Source organism: Leptonychotes weddellii, chromosome 7 (assembly GCF_054177405.1).
Source record: "Leptonychotes weddellii isolate Sample4059 chromosome 7, ASM5417740v2, whole genome shotgun sequence".
NCBI lineage: Eukaryota > Metazoa > Chordata > Mammalia > Carnivora > Phocidae > Leptonychotes > Leptonychotes weddellii.
The window spans coordinates 90268340-90283886 of NC_138375.1; the positions used below are offsets into that span (position 1 = coordinate 90268340).

The window sequence follows — 15547 nt, forward strand, 5'->3', positions numbered from 1 at the left end:
GTGTGCGCGCATGCATGCGCTCTTGCTCAAATAAATCTTCATGAGGGCAGCACATGATGTAATGAGCACTGGGTAGTATATAAGACTGATGAATCACTGACCTCTACCTCTGAAATCAATAATACATTATATGTTAGTTAATTGAATTTAAATAAAAAATAGTGGATGGAAAATAAATAAAACAAAAATAAATCTTTAAAAAACAAAAGGCAACATTTTGGTCAGGGTGTATATCAAAATGGTGGCAACTCCAATGATAAAGCACAGTGGTGCCAAGTACTATGTTTAGAACTGTTAAACTGAGGGGCGCCTGAGTGGCTCAGTCGTTAAGCGTCTGCCTTCGGCTCTGGTCATGATCCTAGGGTCCTGGGATCGAGCCCCGCATCGAGCCCCGCATCGGGCTCCCTGCTCGGCAGGGAGTCTGCTTCTCCCTCTCCCACTCCCCCTGCTTGTGTTCCCTCTCTCGCTGTCTCTCTCTGTCAAATAAATAAATAAAATCTTTAAAAAAAAAAAAAAAAAAGAACTGTTAAACTGAAAGGATAATTAATTAGATTTTTTAATGAATCAAAGCCTTAGCATGACATTAGGACTGTGCTGTCAAAACTTTGATAACATATAAAGTTGAAACCCCAGTTGTCCCCCAAAATTTTATTTTACTTTTAACAAAACAGTGAAAATTATTTGAAAATTTCAGATTTTTGCCTGCAAGTTTTCCTTTTTTTTTTTTTAAAGATTGTATTTATTTATCTGACAGAGAGAGACACAGCGAGAGAGGGAACACAGGCAGGGGGAGTGGGAGAGGGAGAAGCAGGCCTGATGTGGGGCTCAAGCCCAGGACCCTGGGATCATGACCTGAGCCTAAGATGGATGCTTAACGACTGAACCGCCCAGGCGCCCTCCCCTCCCTTTTTTCTTAAAGAAGTTTTCCTTTTAACCCAGCCATCTAATTTCTACTTCCTTTTCTATTGTTAGTACTTGGTACTATCTCATTTCCAGTATTTCAAAGTTAAATTTTATTATTAAAATACTGCATCTATAATGAAGTGGTCAGTGACTTTTAGAGTATTAGTTATTAATGTAGTCTAGTAGTTTGACTAGAACTTAATGTCTATTTTCAGTTAATTTATTGACTGAACATGGATAAGTAATTTTTCTGGGCCGCACTCTTCATTTTCCTTTTAGTATTAAAAATAGCCCTGACTCCTTTCTTAAAGGAAAAAAAAAAAAAACACAAAAATTTATGTATAAGGAAATTATCTCAGAGGCATTTGCAATAATGAAAAATTAAAAACAAATGTTTTGGAATTATATAATGCTTAAATAAATTATACCCTCATGCTTAAATAAATAAATCATATATCCTTATGAGGGAGTATTATCAATATTTAATGGTTTTAAGAAGAATTTTAGTGACATTGCAAATATTTAAATATAATGTTAAGTGCAAAATGTAGTTTCTAAAACTTTCTACAGATTGATCCAAACTTTGTGAAAGAATTTATGGTTCTATCATAAATAAGCCTCCATAGAAAGCTGAAAGGAAGTCCACCAAAGTCTTAATACAGGTAGAATTATAGGGGATTTCTATCTTATTATTTATACTTCTCTTTATTGCCCACATTTTCTACAGATTTTGTGAATAGGTAATATATTTACATGGTTCAGGAAAGTTTTTTTTTAAGTATAAAAAGGTATATAGTAAAAATCTCCTTCTCATCCCTATCTCCTCAGCCACTCAGCCTTCTTTTCCACAGGCAACCAATATATTTGATTTTTTGTCCTCCCAGAGATATTTTCTAAGTTATGTATATATGTTCTCAAACATATATAAAATTGTTTATTTTGACAGAGAAGTACTCTGTCAAAGGGTTTGGGTGTTAGTAATCTTAATAATTGAATTATTTGGGTTTATCTCATAATTAGAAAGGCTTTTTTTCCTTCACAATGATAAAAGAATCCCTCCTTGGTTTCTTTTATACTTTTTGTTTCATTTTAAACATTTACATTTTGAGGGATGCCTGGGTAGCTTAGTCGTTAAGCATCTGCCTTCGGCTCAGGTCATGATCCCAGGGTCTTGGGATCGAGCCGTCCATCGGTCTCCCTGCTCGGCCGGAAGCCTGCTTCTCCCTCTCCCTTTTCCACTCCCCCTGCTTGTGTTCCCTCTCTCGCTGTCTCTCTCTCTGTCAAATTAAAAAAAAAAATTCAAAAAAAAATTTACATTTTGAGTCATGTGGGATTTTTCTGGAGTACAGTGTCAAGTATGGATACAACTAAATTATTTTCCAGATGTCTCCTTCATTGTCCCAATATTATTATTTTTTTTAGAAATCCTATCTTTTTCTCTGATTTGAGATGCCGCCTTTTTAATATACTAAATTCTTATATGTATGTGAGTTTATTTAGGAGATTTTATTCTGTTCATTGGTCTGTCATTTTATGTGCTAGTTTCGCATTTTAAAAACATTTTATGTCCAAAAATATTTTAATGTCCTTTTTTATTACCTCCTTACTGTTATTTTAAAACATTTTCCTGGCTGTTCTTATTTATTTTACCACATGAACTTTAGAATCAGTTGTCTAGTTCAATAAGAAGTCTTGGTATTTTTATTGGTATAAAGTTAAATTTATAAATTTATTTATGGAAAATTAACATCATCGTGTTACTTTTTTCACTTTTTTATTAAGATGCAAATTACATACAGCAGAATTCATTCTTTTTAATGTACAGTTCTCTGTGTTTTGATAAACACATACAGTTGTGTAATAACCATTACCACAATGAAGATATAGAACAGTCCCATTAGCATCCACAATTCCTTCCTGCCTTTTTTGTGTTATTTTTAGATTAAAAAAAAAAACCTCAAAAATTTTAAAAAGTAAAATAATTCTGACTTTTAGGGACATTAAGATGAATAGATTTTTTTACTTCTTTTTTTTTTTAAATTTTATTTATTTGTCAGAGAGAGAAGGGGGGAGAGGGAGAGCATGAGCACAAATGGGGAGCTGCAGGCAGGAGAAGCAGGCTCTCTGCCAAGCAAGAAGCCTGATGTGGGACTCCATCCCAGGACCCTGGGATCATGACCTGAGCTGAAGGAAGACACTAAAGCAAGTGAGCCACGCAGGCATCCCTAGATATTTTTACTTCTTAGAAAAATGTGCTATAGTAATGGTATTACCCATATTTGAATAATAAAATTTTCAATCCTTGGTAATGGCCAGTAGTAATTGAGCCAAAAAAGATGCTTTTTCTCCTTATAACAGGAGCCACCATTGACTCTCACAGAGGGTGTGTTAGATTAAGGACTGGAGTCCTTTTCATTATTAGTTTTGCTCGTGCTGAGAACCATTAGGAGGTATGGGTTTTGTTGTTGTTGTTGTTATTGATGACTTATTTTTCTTATTAACCTGTTCTTTCTTCATAATGTATGTGAAATTATATATGTGATGTATATTTGTGTTTGGGAATGGAAAACAAGGTAGTTCTGTAAATTTTCTTACTCTCTCCCCATTTTTTTTTTTTAAACTTCCACAATCATCTTTTACTAAGGTTTTAAAACTGAGAATAGGAGTGCCTGGCTGGCTCAGTTGGAAGTGCGACTCTTAATTTCAGGGTTGTGAGTTCAAGCCCCATGTTGGGTATAAGATTACTTAGATGAATAAATATTTTTTAAAAAGTGTGTGAGAATCCACACAGTGGTATACTATGAATTAATAAAGAGGAATGAAGAAAGTCTCTTTCCCCTAGACTGATCAATCTACTGGATTTATTGTTAAGAAAAAAAAAAGAGAGGGGCGCCTGGGTGGCTCAGTTGGTTAAGCGACTGCCTTCGGCTCAGGTCATGATCCTGGAGTCCCGGGATCGAGTCCCGCATCGGGCTCCCTGCTCGGCAGGGAGTCTGCTTCTCCCTCTGACTCTCCTCCCTCTCATGTTCTCTGTCTCTCATTCTCTCTCAAATAAATAAATAAAATCTTTAAAAAAAAAAAAAATAGAAAACATACTTTAAAGAAAAAAAAAAGAGAGAAAGAGATATATATAGAATGTTACTGCTTACCTAAGACTGGGTGACGGCATGTATACTCATATTGCTTATATTTTCAAAAACACATTGGAAGGATAAACCATACAATTTTAAAAAATGGGAAGTGAGAGAACAGATGGGTGAAAAGACAAGAAAGACTAGACTTCTCTAAATAGATCTTGTCTTATACATTTATGGTTTACATAATTATAAAACAAAATTAAACCAACATGAAAAACTTTTTTTTTTTTTTTTAAAGATTTTATTTACTTATTTGACAGAGAGAGACACAGTGAGAGCAGGATCACAAGCAGGGGGAGAGGGAGAGGGAGAAGCAGGCTTCCCGCGGAGCAGGGAGCCCGATGCGGGGCTTGATCCCAGGACCCTGGGATCATGACCTGAGCCGAAGGCAGACGCTTAACGACTGAGCCACCCAGGCGCCCCGAAAAACTTGCTAAAAAGCAAAAATAAAAAAGCAAGATTAAACAGGTGAACCTAATTATATATTGACTTGATGGCATAATTGCACCAAAAGGAACTAAGTGCCTTTTAAACATAGAATTAATCTATACATGCCAGATAAGATATACTCCAAGGACATAAATAATTGCAAAGTAACTTCAGTAATCATACTGTTAATGATAATATTAGTATTGTGGACTCTAAATATTATATGATATCTAAATATGATATGATATCTTATTTTGGGAAGTTGGGAAGACTAGTTGTGTATTAGTTTGCTCAGGCTGCCATAAAAATACCACAGACTGGATGGCTTAACCAACAGAAATGCATTTTCTTATGGTTCTGGAGGCTGGAAGTCCAAGATCTAGGTGGTGGCAGGCTAGACAATACTTTACTCCCATAGAGAAGAGACAAAACAAGATTAGCTTCAGTAGTAGGTATTGGCCCCCACAGCTAGCAGTCACTCTCTGCAGTTGATGCAGGCCATTGGTCTGTACACACTCCTCTTGTGCCACAGAATGACTTCATCTTGTCCCAACAGAGGACATATATATTAGTGGGGTTTTCTAGGTAACCTATGACACACAGAACTTTCACAGCAAAGGAGTACAAACCAAGTCTGAAACTGGGAAAGGTATTCTCATTCAAGGTAATAAGTCCAGCACAGGCTGGGAGGACTCTAAATCTTGGTAAGAAAGTGTTCTAGGCCCAAGGCTGAAGGGGGGCTGAAAGACTATGCACAAGACTACCTTTCTCAATACATACTTTATTATTTCCTGTAGGAAGTACACATATGCCTCCCACCCTCAGTTAACTTGATAGATAAAACTTCTAGCTCTAATAACCAGTTTATAGGAAGTATATGGGATGGAAGAACCTGTTAAATGACATGCAGTTAGAAAATTCAAAATGTGGGAGACTGCAGGAAAAAAACAGTCCAGTTACTTCAACTATTAAATTGCAGTGGGAGGGGGGTAATTTATGTATTTAAAAAGATACTTAGATATAGCAACCAAAAGCAATGTGGGCACCTTGTTTGGATCTTAATTTGAACAAAACAACTAAAAACAAATAGTTGGGGAAATGTGACAACAATCTGTTTAGTTTTCCTTTGCTGTAGAAAAACTTAGTCCAAAACTTAACAACTTATAACAGTAAACATTTATTATCTTGTAGTTTCTGTGGGTCAGAAATTCAGGAGTGGCTTAACTGGGTCATCAGGCTCACAGACTCACAAGGCTGCATTCGTCTCTAGTTCTAGTCTTTTTGTTGTTGTTGTTGTTGTTACAGATTTTATTTATTTGAGAGAGAGCCCAAGTGGGCTGAAAGGCAGAGGGAGAAGGAGACTCCTCACTGAGCAGGGAGTCCAATGCGGAGCTTAGGACTCCAGGATCATGACCTTAGCAGAAGGCAGACGCTTAATTGACTGAGCCACCCAGGTGCCCCTCTAGTCTTGAGAAGGATTCACTTCCTATATAGTGCTTGTTAAGATTCAGTTCTCTCTGATGGTTGACTGGAGGCCTCCCTTGGTTTCTTGCTACATGGAGTTCTCCACAGAGTGTTTCACAACATGGCAAGCTTCCTTTTTAAGGCTGAATAATACTCCATTTCGTGTATGTACTGCATTTTTGTTTATCTGCTTCTCTGTTGATGAACACTTGGGTTGCTTCCACCTTTTGGCTCCTGTGAATAATGCTTCTCTGAACAGGAGTGTGCAAATATCTTCAAATCCCTGCTTTCAGTTACTTTGTGTACCCAGAAATGGAATTACTAGATCAAATGGTGATTAAAGATCTCTTTTTTGATGAACAACCATACTGTTTTCCACAGTGGTTGTACCATTTTACATTCCCACCAGCAATGCACTTGTTATTTTCTGTTTTGTTTTTGTTTTTTGTTTTTGATCATAACCTAATGGATGTGATGTGGTATCTCACTGTGGTTTTGATTTGCATTTTCCTAATATTTAGTAGTGTTGAGCATCTTTTTGTGTTCTTGTTAGCCATTTGTACATCTTCTTTGGATAAATTTCTTTTCAAGTCCTTTGCCTATTTTTGAATTCTGTAGGTTGTTTTTTTTTTTTTTAAACAGAACAGATAAACACTTAAGTCTGCCTACTAGCATACTCACCATGGTGTATCATTGCTGTTTTTTAGTTTTGTATTTGTCACTGGATTTGAAGCTTCTTGAGGGCATGGACTGTGTGTCTTCTCTCTTTGTTACCTTGGTGCTGCTTAGAACATAGTAAGAAGTGAATCCAAAATCTGAAGGAGTTCTGTCATTTTGTATTCTGAAAATATACACTCAGATTCAGTCCTTAGATTTTAATCTCAAATTCTCTGTGGTATAGACAAATGTGAAGGAGAAAACCTACCAGCACTGTTCCCTCAAATCATCTCATTTCATCTCTGTTCAGAAACTATATTGATATTCATTCCTTACTCCCAAGTATTCAGAAATAACACGGTATTATAAAAATAAACTTGACCATATAGTAAGTCTTTATATTTCATCTTATATAAATTTTTAATGGGTACACATCTGAAAAAATATTTTGGTATAGATATTAATAGTGTGGTGTAACTAAGAATTTTAGCAAGTTTAGATGTAATAAAAAATTGTGGTTAAATTGTTAGTCTATGTTTAGGAAACATAATCTATCTTCTGTTTTGGTATTTGAAAGGTTGCTCTTTGATCAAGACACATCTCTTAGATCTGAATTCAGTCTCCATCCTGGTATAAGTGGAATGTACAAAGGTGAGAAATAATTTTTTTTCACTAAGTAGTCCCTTTAATTTGCCAAGTGTTATTATTCTATCAGCTTCTCCTTTTATGGTTAGTTTTGTTTTTAACTTTACACAGAATTAGTTTCTTATACTCATCTGTAATAGACCCTAAAGTCTACTAAGGTCTATTACTATAAGGATAGCAAAGGGAATGATAACTTCTGGAAGATGTTTATGACTCCTAGAGAGGCCATCAGAGATATGCAAGTGACACCCAGATAGCTCTTCCCCTTTACAAAAATTTCCAGCTTAACCCTAGAACTTGTTTATTTGCAAAAGTGAATAGTACTTTCTAATACCAGTCTGATTATTTCAGAATGAAATACCAAATATCCTTGGTATATTTATATATATTTAATTTTTTATTTAATTTTTATTTTTTATTTTTTTACTAAATTTATTTTATTTTTTTTGAAAGATTTTATTTATTCATTTGACAGAGAGAGACACAGCAAGAGAGGGAACACAACCAGGGGAGTGGGAGAGGGAGAAGCAGGCTCCCCTCTGAGCAGGGAGCCCGATGCAGGGCTCGATCCCAGAACCCTGAGATCATGACCTGAGCTGAAGGCAGATGCTTAATCAACTGAGCCACCCAGGCGCCCCTATATTTAATTTTTTAAACTTGAGTATAGTTGATGCATGATGTTACATTAGTTTCAGGTGTACATCATAGTGATTTAATTTTATGGGTTATGCTAGGCTCACCACAGTTTTAGTACCATCTGTCACATACAGTGTTACTACAATATTATTGACTATATTCCCTATGCTATGCTTCTATTACTGTGACTTATTTATTCCATAGCTGGAAACCTGTATCTTCCACTCCCTTTCACTCATTTTGTCCATTTTCCCAACCCCTGTCTCCTCTGGCAACCATCCGTTTGTTCTCTGTATTTCTGGGTCTGGTTCAGCTTTTTTTGTGTGTGTGTATTCGTTTGTTCTGTGTTTTAGATTCCCTGTATGAGTGAAATCATATGGTATTTGTCATTCTTAGTCTGGCTTATTATACACTAATAACAAAGTAGCAGAAAGAGAAATTGAGAAAATAATCCCATCCATAATTGCAGCAAAAAGAATAAAACACCTACGAGTAAACTTAACCAAGGAGGTGAAAGACCTATATTGTGGAAACTATGAAATACTGATGAAAGAAATTGGAGATGACACAAATAGAAAGATATTCCATGATCATGGATTGGAAGAATTAATATTGTTAAAATGTCCATGTCACCCAAAGCAATTTACAGAGTCAATGAATGCTTATTGAAATACCAACAACAACATTTTTTACAGAACTAGAACAAATGCTAATATGTATAGAGCCACAAAAGAGCCTGAATAGCCAAAGCAGTCTTGAGAAAGAAGAACAAAGCTGGAAGTGTCACAATCCCAGATTTCAAGGTATACTACAAAGCTGTAGTAATCAAAACAGTATAGTATTGGCACAAAAGATTGATGGAACAGAATAGAGAACCCAGAAATAAACCCATACTTTTAGGGTCAATTAATCTATGACAAATTAGGCAAGAATGTGCAATGGGAAGAATATAGTCTTTTCAAAAATGGTGCTGGGAAACTGGACAGCTACCAGCAAAAGAATGAAACTGGACTAATTTCTTACACCATACACAAGAATAAACTCAAATGGATTAAAGACTTAATTGTAAGACCTGAAACCATAAAAACCCTAGAAGAGAACACAGGCAGTAATTTTTCTGACATCGGCCCTAGCAGCATTTTTCTAGCTAGTTATGTCTCCAAAACCAAGGGAAACAAAAGCAAAAATAAGCTATTGGAACTACAGCAAAATAAACTTTCCTGCAGTAAAGGAAATCATCAACATAATGAAAGGCAACCTACTTAATGGGAGAAGAGATTTGCAAATGATACATCTGATAAGGGGTTAATTTCTAAAATGTATACGACTTATACAACTCGATACCTAAAAAACAATCTAAGTAAAAAATGGGCAGAGGACCCGAATAGACATTTGTTGTAAAGAAGACATACAGATGGCCAACAGATATATGAAAAGATGCTCAATATCACTAACCGTCAGGGAAATGCAAATCAAAATCACAAAGCGTTACCACCTTAGACCTGCCAGAATGGCTAAAATCAAAAAGACAAGAAATAACAAGTGTTGGTGAGGATATAGAGAAAAAGGAATCCTTGTGCCCTGATGGTGGTAATGTAAATTGGTACAACTGCAATAGAAGACAGTGTGGAGGTTCCTCAAAAAATTAAAAATAGTAATAACATATCCAATAATTCCACTACTGGGTATTTACCCAAAGAAAATAAAAACACTATCAAAAAAATATGTGCACTCTTATGCTTATTGCAGCATTATTTACAGTAGCCAGGATATGGAAGTAACCTAAGTGTTCATTGATAGACAAATGGATAAAGAAGATGAGCTGTGTATATATAGTGGAATAGTACACAGCCACGAAAAAGATGAGATCATGCCGTTTGTGACAACATGGATGGACCGAGAGGGTATTATGCTCAATGAAAGAAGTCAGACTGAAAAAGGCAAATACCATATGATTTCACTGATATGTGGTATGTATATTTTTTGAAAGTACCTTTTACCTACCAATTTTTTTCTACTTCCTGAGTCCACTTCTAGGTCAGTTTAAATGCTTCTAGAAAAATGTATCACTGATCATCACTGTTCAAAAAGATAAATTTTGCAGTAGCTGTTTAAGGGGTACCTTATTTCCTTTTATGCTTTCTTCTTGTGAGCCATTTTTTATTTTCAAGGATGTCTGAAAATAGGTATGGGAAAAAAGAAAAATTTCCTAAACACCACAAAGATCTTTTATATATAGTTCACAGAGTCTTTTCACTGTACATCATCTTACTTGGTACTCCAAAGGCAAGTTGCAGTTTCATCTTGGAGGGATTTTTCCTACATGTAGTTGGAAGAGGCAGTGTGTAATAGTAGTCTCCAGAACCTGCTCTTATGTTATATAAAGTACCACTAGGAAGAAGTTAGAGGTATGTTTTAGTATTCCAACCAAGTTTTTTCTTTGCTTTCCTTCTTCTTTTTCTTTCCTTTTCCAAATTGATAGACTTTTATTACTTTTGCTAATTATTAAATGAATAAAATTTTTCTAAATACAAAATTATATAATGTAGAAAGTGTAAGGTCCCACCCCCTACTCTTCCCTATAATTCTACTCCCAACAATTGCCAGTGTTTAGTATTTGTATATTTTTCTAGACTTTTGTATGCCAATATGAATATCTTTTTTCATAATTGGTATTATGTTAAATATATTGATCTTCCTCAACCTTTTAAATTGCTACATGTTATTCTGTATGAATGTACCCTTATTTAATGAATTGATAATATTTTTGGTATTTCTCAATACTGTAATAAATGTGAATATTCTAATATTTACACCTTTGCCTGCTTTTCTGATTATTTCCTTAGTATAACTAGCTAAAATTAGATTTGTTTTTAAAGGATGGGCACATGTCAGATCTTGACACATATTACCCCTAAAAAAGAGGGCTTTTTCCTTTAGATCCAACAAAGGATATATTCAGTTGCCAAACTACTAAATAAAAAGTATCTGATTATTTTAATTTGCATTTTTGAAGAATACCAAGGTTAGACATATTTTAATATTGAGTATTCATAGTTTTTGTGTATCTGAATTGCCTTATTTGTCTCCTAAATTATTCTCATTTTACTATTGATTTATAAGGCCATTTTATATATTAAAGATAATAAAACTTTGTCATATATATGTTGCAATAGTTTCACTCAGTTCCCTAGTTAACTTTTGATGTTATTCATGATATATTTTGTATGCAGAAATTTTAAGGTTTTTTAAAATTTTACTTATTTTTATTTTTTAAAGATTTTATTTATTTGTCAGAGAGAGAGCACAAGCAGGGGCAGCGGCAGGCAGAGCAGGCCGAGCAGGCAGAGGGAGAAGCAGACTCCCTGCTGAGCAAGGAGCCCAATGTGGGACTTGATCCCAGGACCCTGGGATCATGACCTGAGCTGAAGGCAGGCACTTAACCGACTGAGCCACCCAGGCGTCCCTAAGTTTTTTTTTTTTTAAGATTTTATTTGAGAGAGAAAGAGCGAGCATGAGCGGATGGGGGGTGTGATGGCATGGGGGAAAGGGCAGAGGGAGAGGGAGAAGCAGACTCCCTGCTGGGCAGGAAGCCCGATGCGGGGCTCGATCCCCGGACCCTGAGATTGTGACCTGAGCTGAAGGCAGATGCTTAACCGACTAAGCCACCCAGGTGCCCTTAAGTTTTTACATAGTAAAACCTGTCAGTCTTTTCTTCTGGGGTTTCTTGGTTTTTTCAAATTTGGAAATATTTTATCTACCACAAGACCATAAAGGTTTTTCTTTTACCTTTAGTTACCTTTGTTATATTTATTCATCTCGTTGTCACTGTTTAAAATACCATCATTGGGGCACCTGGGTGGCTCAGTCGTTAAGCGGCTGCCTTTGGCTCAGGTCATGATCCCAGGGTCCTGGGATCAAGCCCTGCATTGGGCTCCCTGCTAGGCGAGAAGCCTGCTTCTCCCCCTCCCGCTCCCCCTGCTTGTGTTCCCTCTCTCGCTGTCTCTCTCTCTGTCAAATAAATAAATTAAATTAAATTAAATAAATAAAATACCATTATTATTTTATATTAACTTCCCAGATATATATAGGTCTGTTTTCTACTTCTTGTTTTGTTTCATTGTTCTATTTAACTATATTTAGTAATGTACCATCACTACATTATTTTATCAGCCTTAGCTTTTAGTATATTTCTTTATCTGGTAGGGAAGATACCTCCTACACAAAGTAACTGGCTATAGCATTCATTCTGAGCTCCTTTGGAACAAATAGCAATCTCCGTGAAGTAGGAGAGTACCCATTGCCATCTTCCAGTGTATCCTCTTTCATCTTTGGTTGGTGGGATTTGCTCTGAGCTGGGTGGTTTCTGAGATTCTCATGGAAGAAATCCATATAGTTATTTCTGAAGGAGCCGCTCCTTTTCCCATGTAGAGTGACATAGTGTTTACCAATGTTTGGTTTCCCTTTAATCCATTATCATCTTCTGACCTATAGTGGGTATATTTCCTTTTTTCTCATTGCTGCTTCAGATTTGCTTTTAAAAAAAAGAATTTCAAAAAACAACAACTAATTTTGGATTCTTCTTAGGAACTGGGAAGGGAAGAAAAGTTAAAATATGAGCTCACTTTCCCATCTTAAAAATACAAACTCTGTTTTTGGATTATATACTAGCATTATGAGTTTTTATTTTTATTTTTTTATTTTTTAAAGATTTTATTTATTATAACATATATTATATTAAGTTATATATATATTAAGTTATATATATATATATAACTTACAAACTTTGATATATAAAAGTGGCAGTTAGGAAATTATAATTTACAAAATAATTTTTAATGACATTTGTAGTTTCTATAAAATCATAGAGTCCTTGTCAAAGCAGAGCAATAAAACTTGCAAGTGATTTATGATTATATTTCATTCTAGGCACACCTTCTCCTGAGATTCAACTTGCGTTCAAATTCAGAGAGGATCCACAAGAGCAAAAGAGTAAAAATAAGATAATGCCTCTTAGTGAGAATGCAGTCTTACAGGTATGTAGCATATTGATTAAATACATACTTACTAAAAATTGGGAATGCTATTTCAAAGAGCGGCAAATTACTAATGATTAATTCTTTTTGTGTATTATTTTCCTGCTTTCTTCTCTTACTCAGTTTTTACCCTTTCTTAGCTAGTCATTCTGTTTCTTCTTTGCAACTTTGGTGAAAGGCAGTTGTTTTAGAAGGGGATGTTTAAAATATTTCATTTCTTCCTCTCTTTCCTTTTCTCTCTTTCAGGTAGAGATGTGGAAGTGAGAGAAACAGAAGGTTAAAGTAGAATATAATAATTATGATTTTCATCTCCATTGTATGTCAGAGATCACTTTAAATTTGTGAAGAAGATGTTAGTCTGCATGGTATAATTTGAGATATGGGCTACTGAAAGTCCCTTCTATTATCTTATGTATGTGTGAGTGCATGTGTATGTATACACACTTACATACACAAATTTTTATTTGTTTCTTTTTAATGCAGTCACCCTGGGGAAAGATTAGGGGTGATTTAGTTAACACCTGTGGCATAAATAAGTCAGCTAACCAAAGATACCTACAAAGTCTTAAGGAAGGAAGGGACGATAGATACATTTTTTTCCTCTGAGGATAAAAAGTAACATTCCAGTGTGTTCATGTTTTAATTTTCTTCAGAAAAATACCAAGAGGTGGAATTACTGGATTGTATGGTACTTCTATTTTTAATTTTTTTAGTAACCTCCACACTGTTTTCCATTGTGGCTACACCATTTTACATTCCCACCGACAGTGCATGACAGTTCTCTTTTCTCCATATCCTTGCCAACATTTGTTGTTTCTTGTCTTTTTGGTTTCAGCCATTTTGACAGGTGTGAAGAGATATCTTGTTGTGATTGTGATTTGCATTTCCCTGATGGTTAGTGATGTGTATCTTTTCATGTGTCTTCTGGTCACCTGTTTGTCTTCTTTAAAAAAATGTCTGTTTGGGTCCTCTGCCCACTTTTTAATTGTACTGTTTAGTTTAGGTTTTTTTGTTGTTTTTTGCTGTTGAGTTGTATGAGTTCTTTATCTATTCTGGATGTTAACCTCTTATCAAATATATAATTTGCAAATATCCTCTCTCATTCTGTAGGTTGCCTTTCATTATTCTAATGGTTTCCTTCACTGCATAAAAGCTTTTTATTTTATTTTTATTTATTTATTTTTTAGAGAGAGAGTGAGGGGGTGGGGCGGGGAGAAGAGGGAGAGGGACAGAGAAAATCCCAAGCAGGCTTCTTACTCAGTGAGGAGCCCGACACAGGGCTCAATCCCACAATCCTGAGACCATGACCTGAGCTGAAACCAAGAGACAGATGCTTAGCCAACTGAGCCACCCAGGTGCGCCATGATTTCCATCTTTTAAATCAAGAGTTGTTTTGTGGCCTACCATATGATCTATCCTGGGGAATATTTTATGTGCACTTGAGAAGAATATGTATTCTTTTTTTTTTTTAAAGATTTTATTTATTTATTTGAGAGAGCGAGAGCATGAGAGGGGGGAGGGTCAGAGGGAGAAACAGACCCCCCGCCGAGCAGGGAGCCCGATACGGGACTCGATCCCGGGGCTCCAGGATCATGACCTGAGCCGAAGGCAGTCGCTTAACCAACTGAGCCACCCAGGCGCCCGAGAAGAATATGTATTCTGTTTTTGGATGGAATATTCTGTATATATCTGTTAGGTCCATCTGTTCTAAGCCATTGTTGGTGTCATTTAAAGCCATTGTTTCCTTGTTGATTTCTTTCCGCAAGATGTATCCATCGATGTAAGTGGGGTGTTAAAGTCCCCTAGTTTTATTGTATACTGTCAATTTGAGAGAAAAGTATTTTAAACAGATGTTATCAGTAACTGATCAATAAATAAAACACTTAATACCAGGAATGTTTATTCTGCTATACTGAATGTGAGGCTGGTTTGTGTATCTGGTGCTTCCTGGCAAGCCAGGGTTGGTTAGGCTGGTTTGACTGTCTAGACTTTTTCCACTCCACTCCCAGTGATTCACGATTCAGTCGAAGAGAATGGTTTCAGATATTTTTGGTTGAGGATGTATAAATAGATTTGCCTCTTTTCCAGATCCTCCAAATTAGCACAGTTAATTTAAACTCTTTTTCACCTCCTACACCCTATCCCCAACAGATGAAATAAAACAAAACCTGTACAGCTTAAGGGACCATCAAAATATAGGGGTGGTAAGGGCAGGAAAAAAATGACAGACACATGAATCAAAAGGAGAGATAGCAATTTGGATCCCTTAGGAAAGAGTTGATTGAAATGTGTCCTTGCATTTTATTAATTAACAAATGACCAACTCCAGCCCCCATTATATTCAGAGGCATTAGCTCTTAAGTGTTATTTTTGCCTATGGAGGAGGGGAAAGAAAAAAAATGGCTGGGGCGCCTGGGTGGCTCAGTTGGTTAAGCGACTGCCTTCGGCTCAGGTCATGATCCTGGAGTCCCTGGATCGAGTCCCACATCGGGCTCCCTGCTCGGGAGGGAGTCTGCTTCTCCCTCTGACCCTCCCCCCTCTCATGTGCTCTCTCTCTCATTCTCTCTCTCTCAAATAAATAAATAAAATCTTTAAAAAAAAAAAAGAAAGAAAGAAAAAATGGCTGTCAGGAGCAAACGT

The 15547-nt window shown here is 36.0% G+C and overlaps 1 protein-coding gene across 1 annotated transcript in view; it reads left to right on the plus strand.

Moving 5' to 3' along the window:
• ANKRD31 (ankyrin repeat domain 31) overlaps positions 1 to 15547 on the plus strand; it is a 127594-nt gene that overhangs the window by 1906 nt on the left and 110141 nt on the right. Inside the window, exons 3-4 of the mRNA XM_081825593.1 lie at positions 7168 to 7241; positions 12801 to 12907. Of these exons, the coding sequence (XP_081681719.1) occupies positions 7168 to 7241; positions 12801 to 12907 (181 nt within the window). The remainder of the gene's footprint in view (positions 1 to 7167; positions 7242 to 12800; positions 12908 to 15547) is intronic.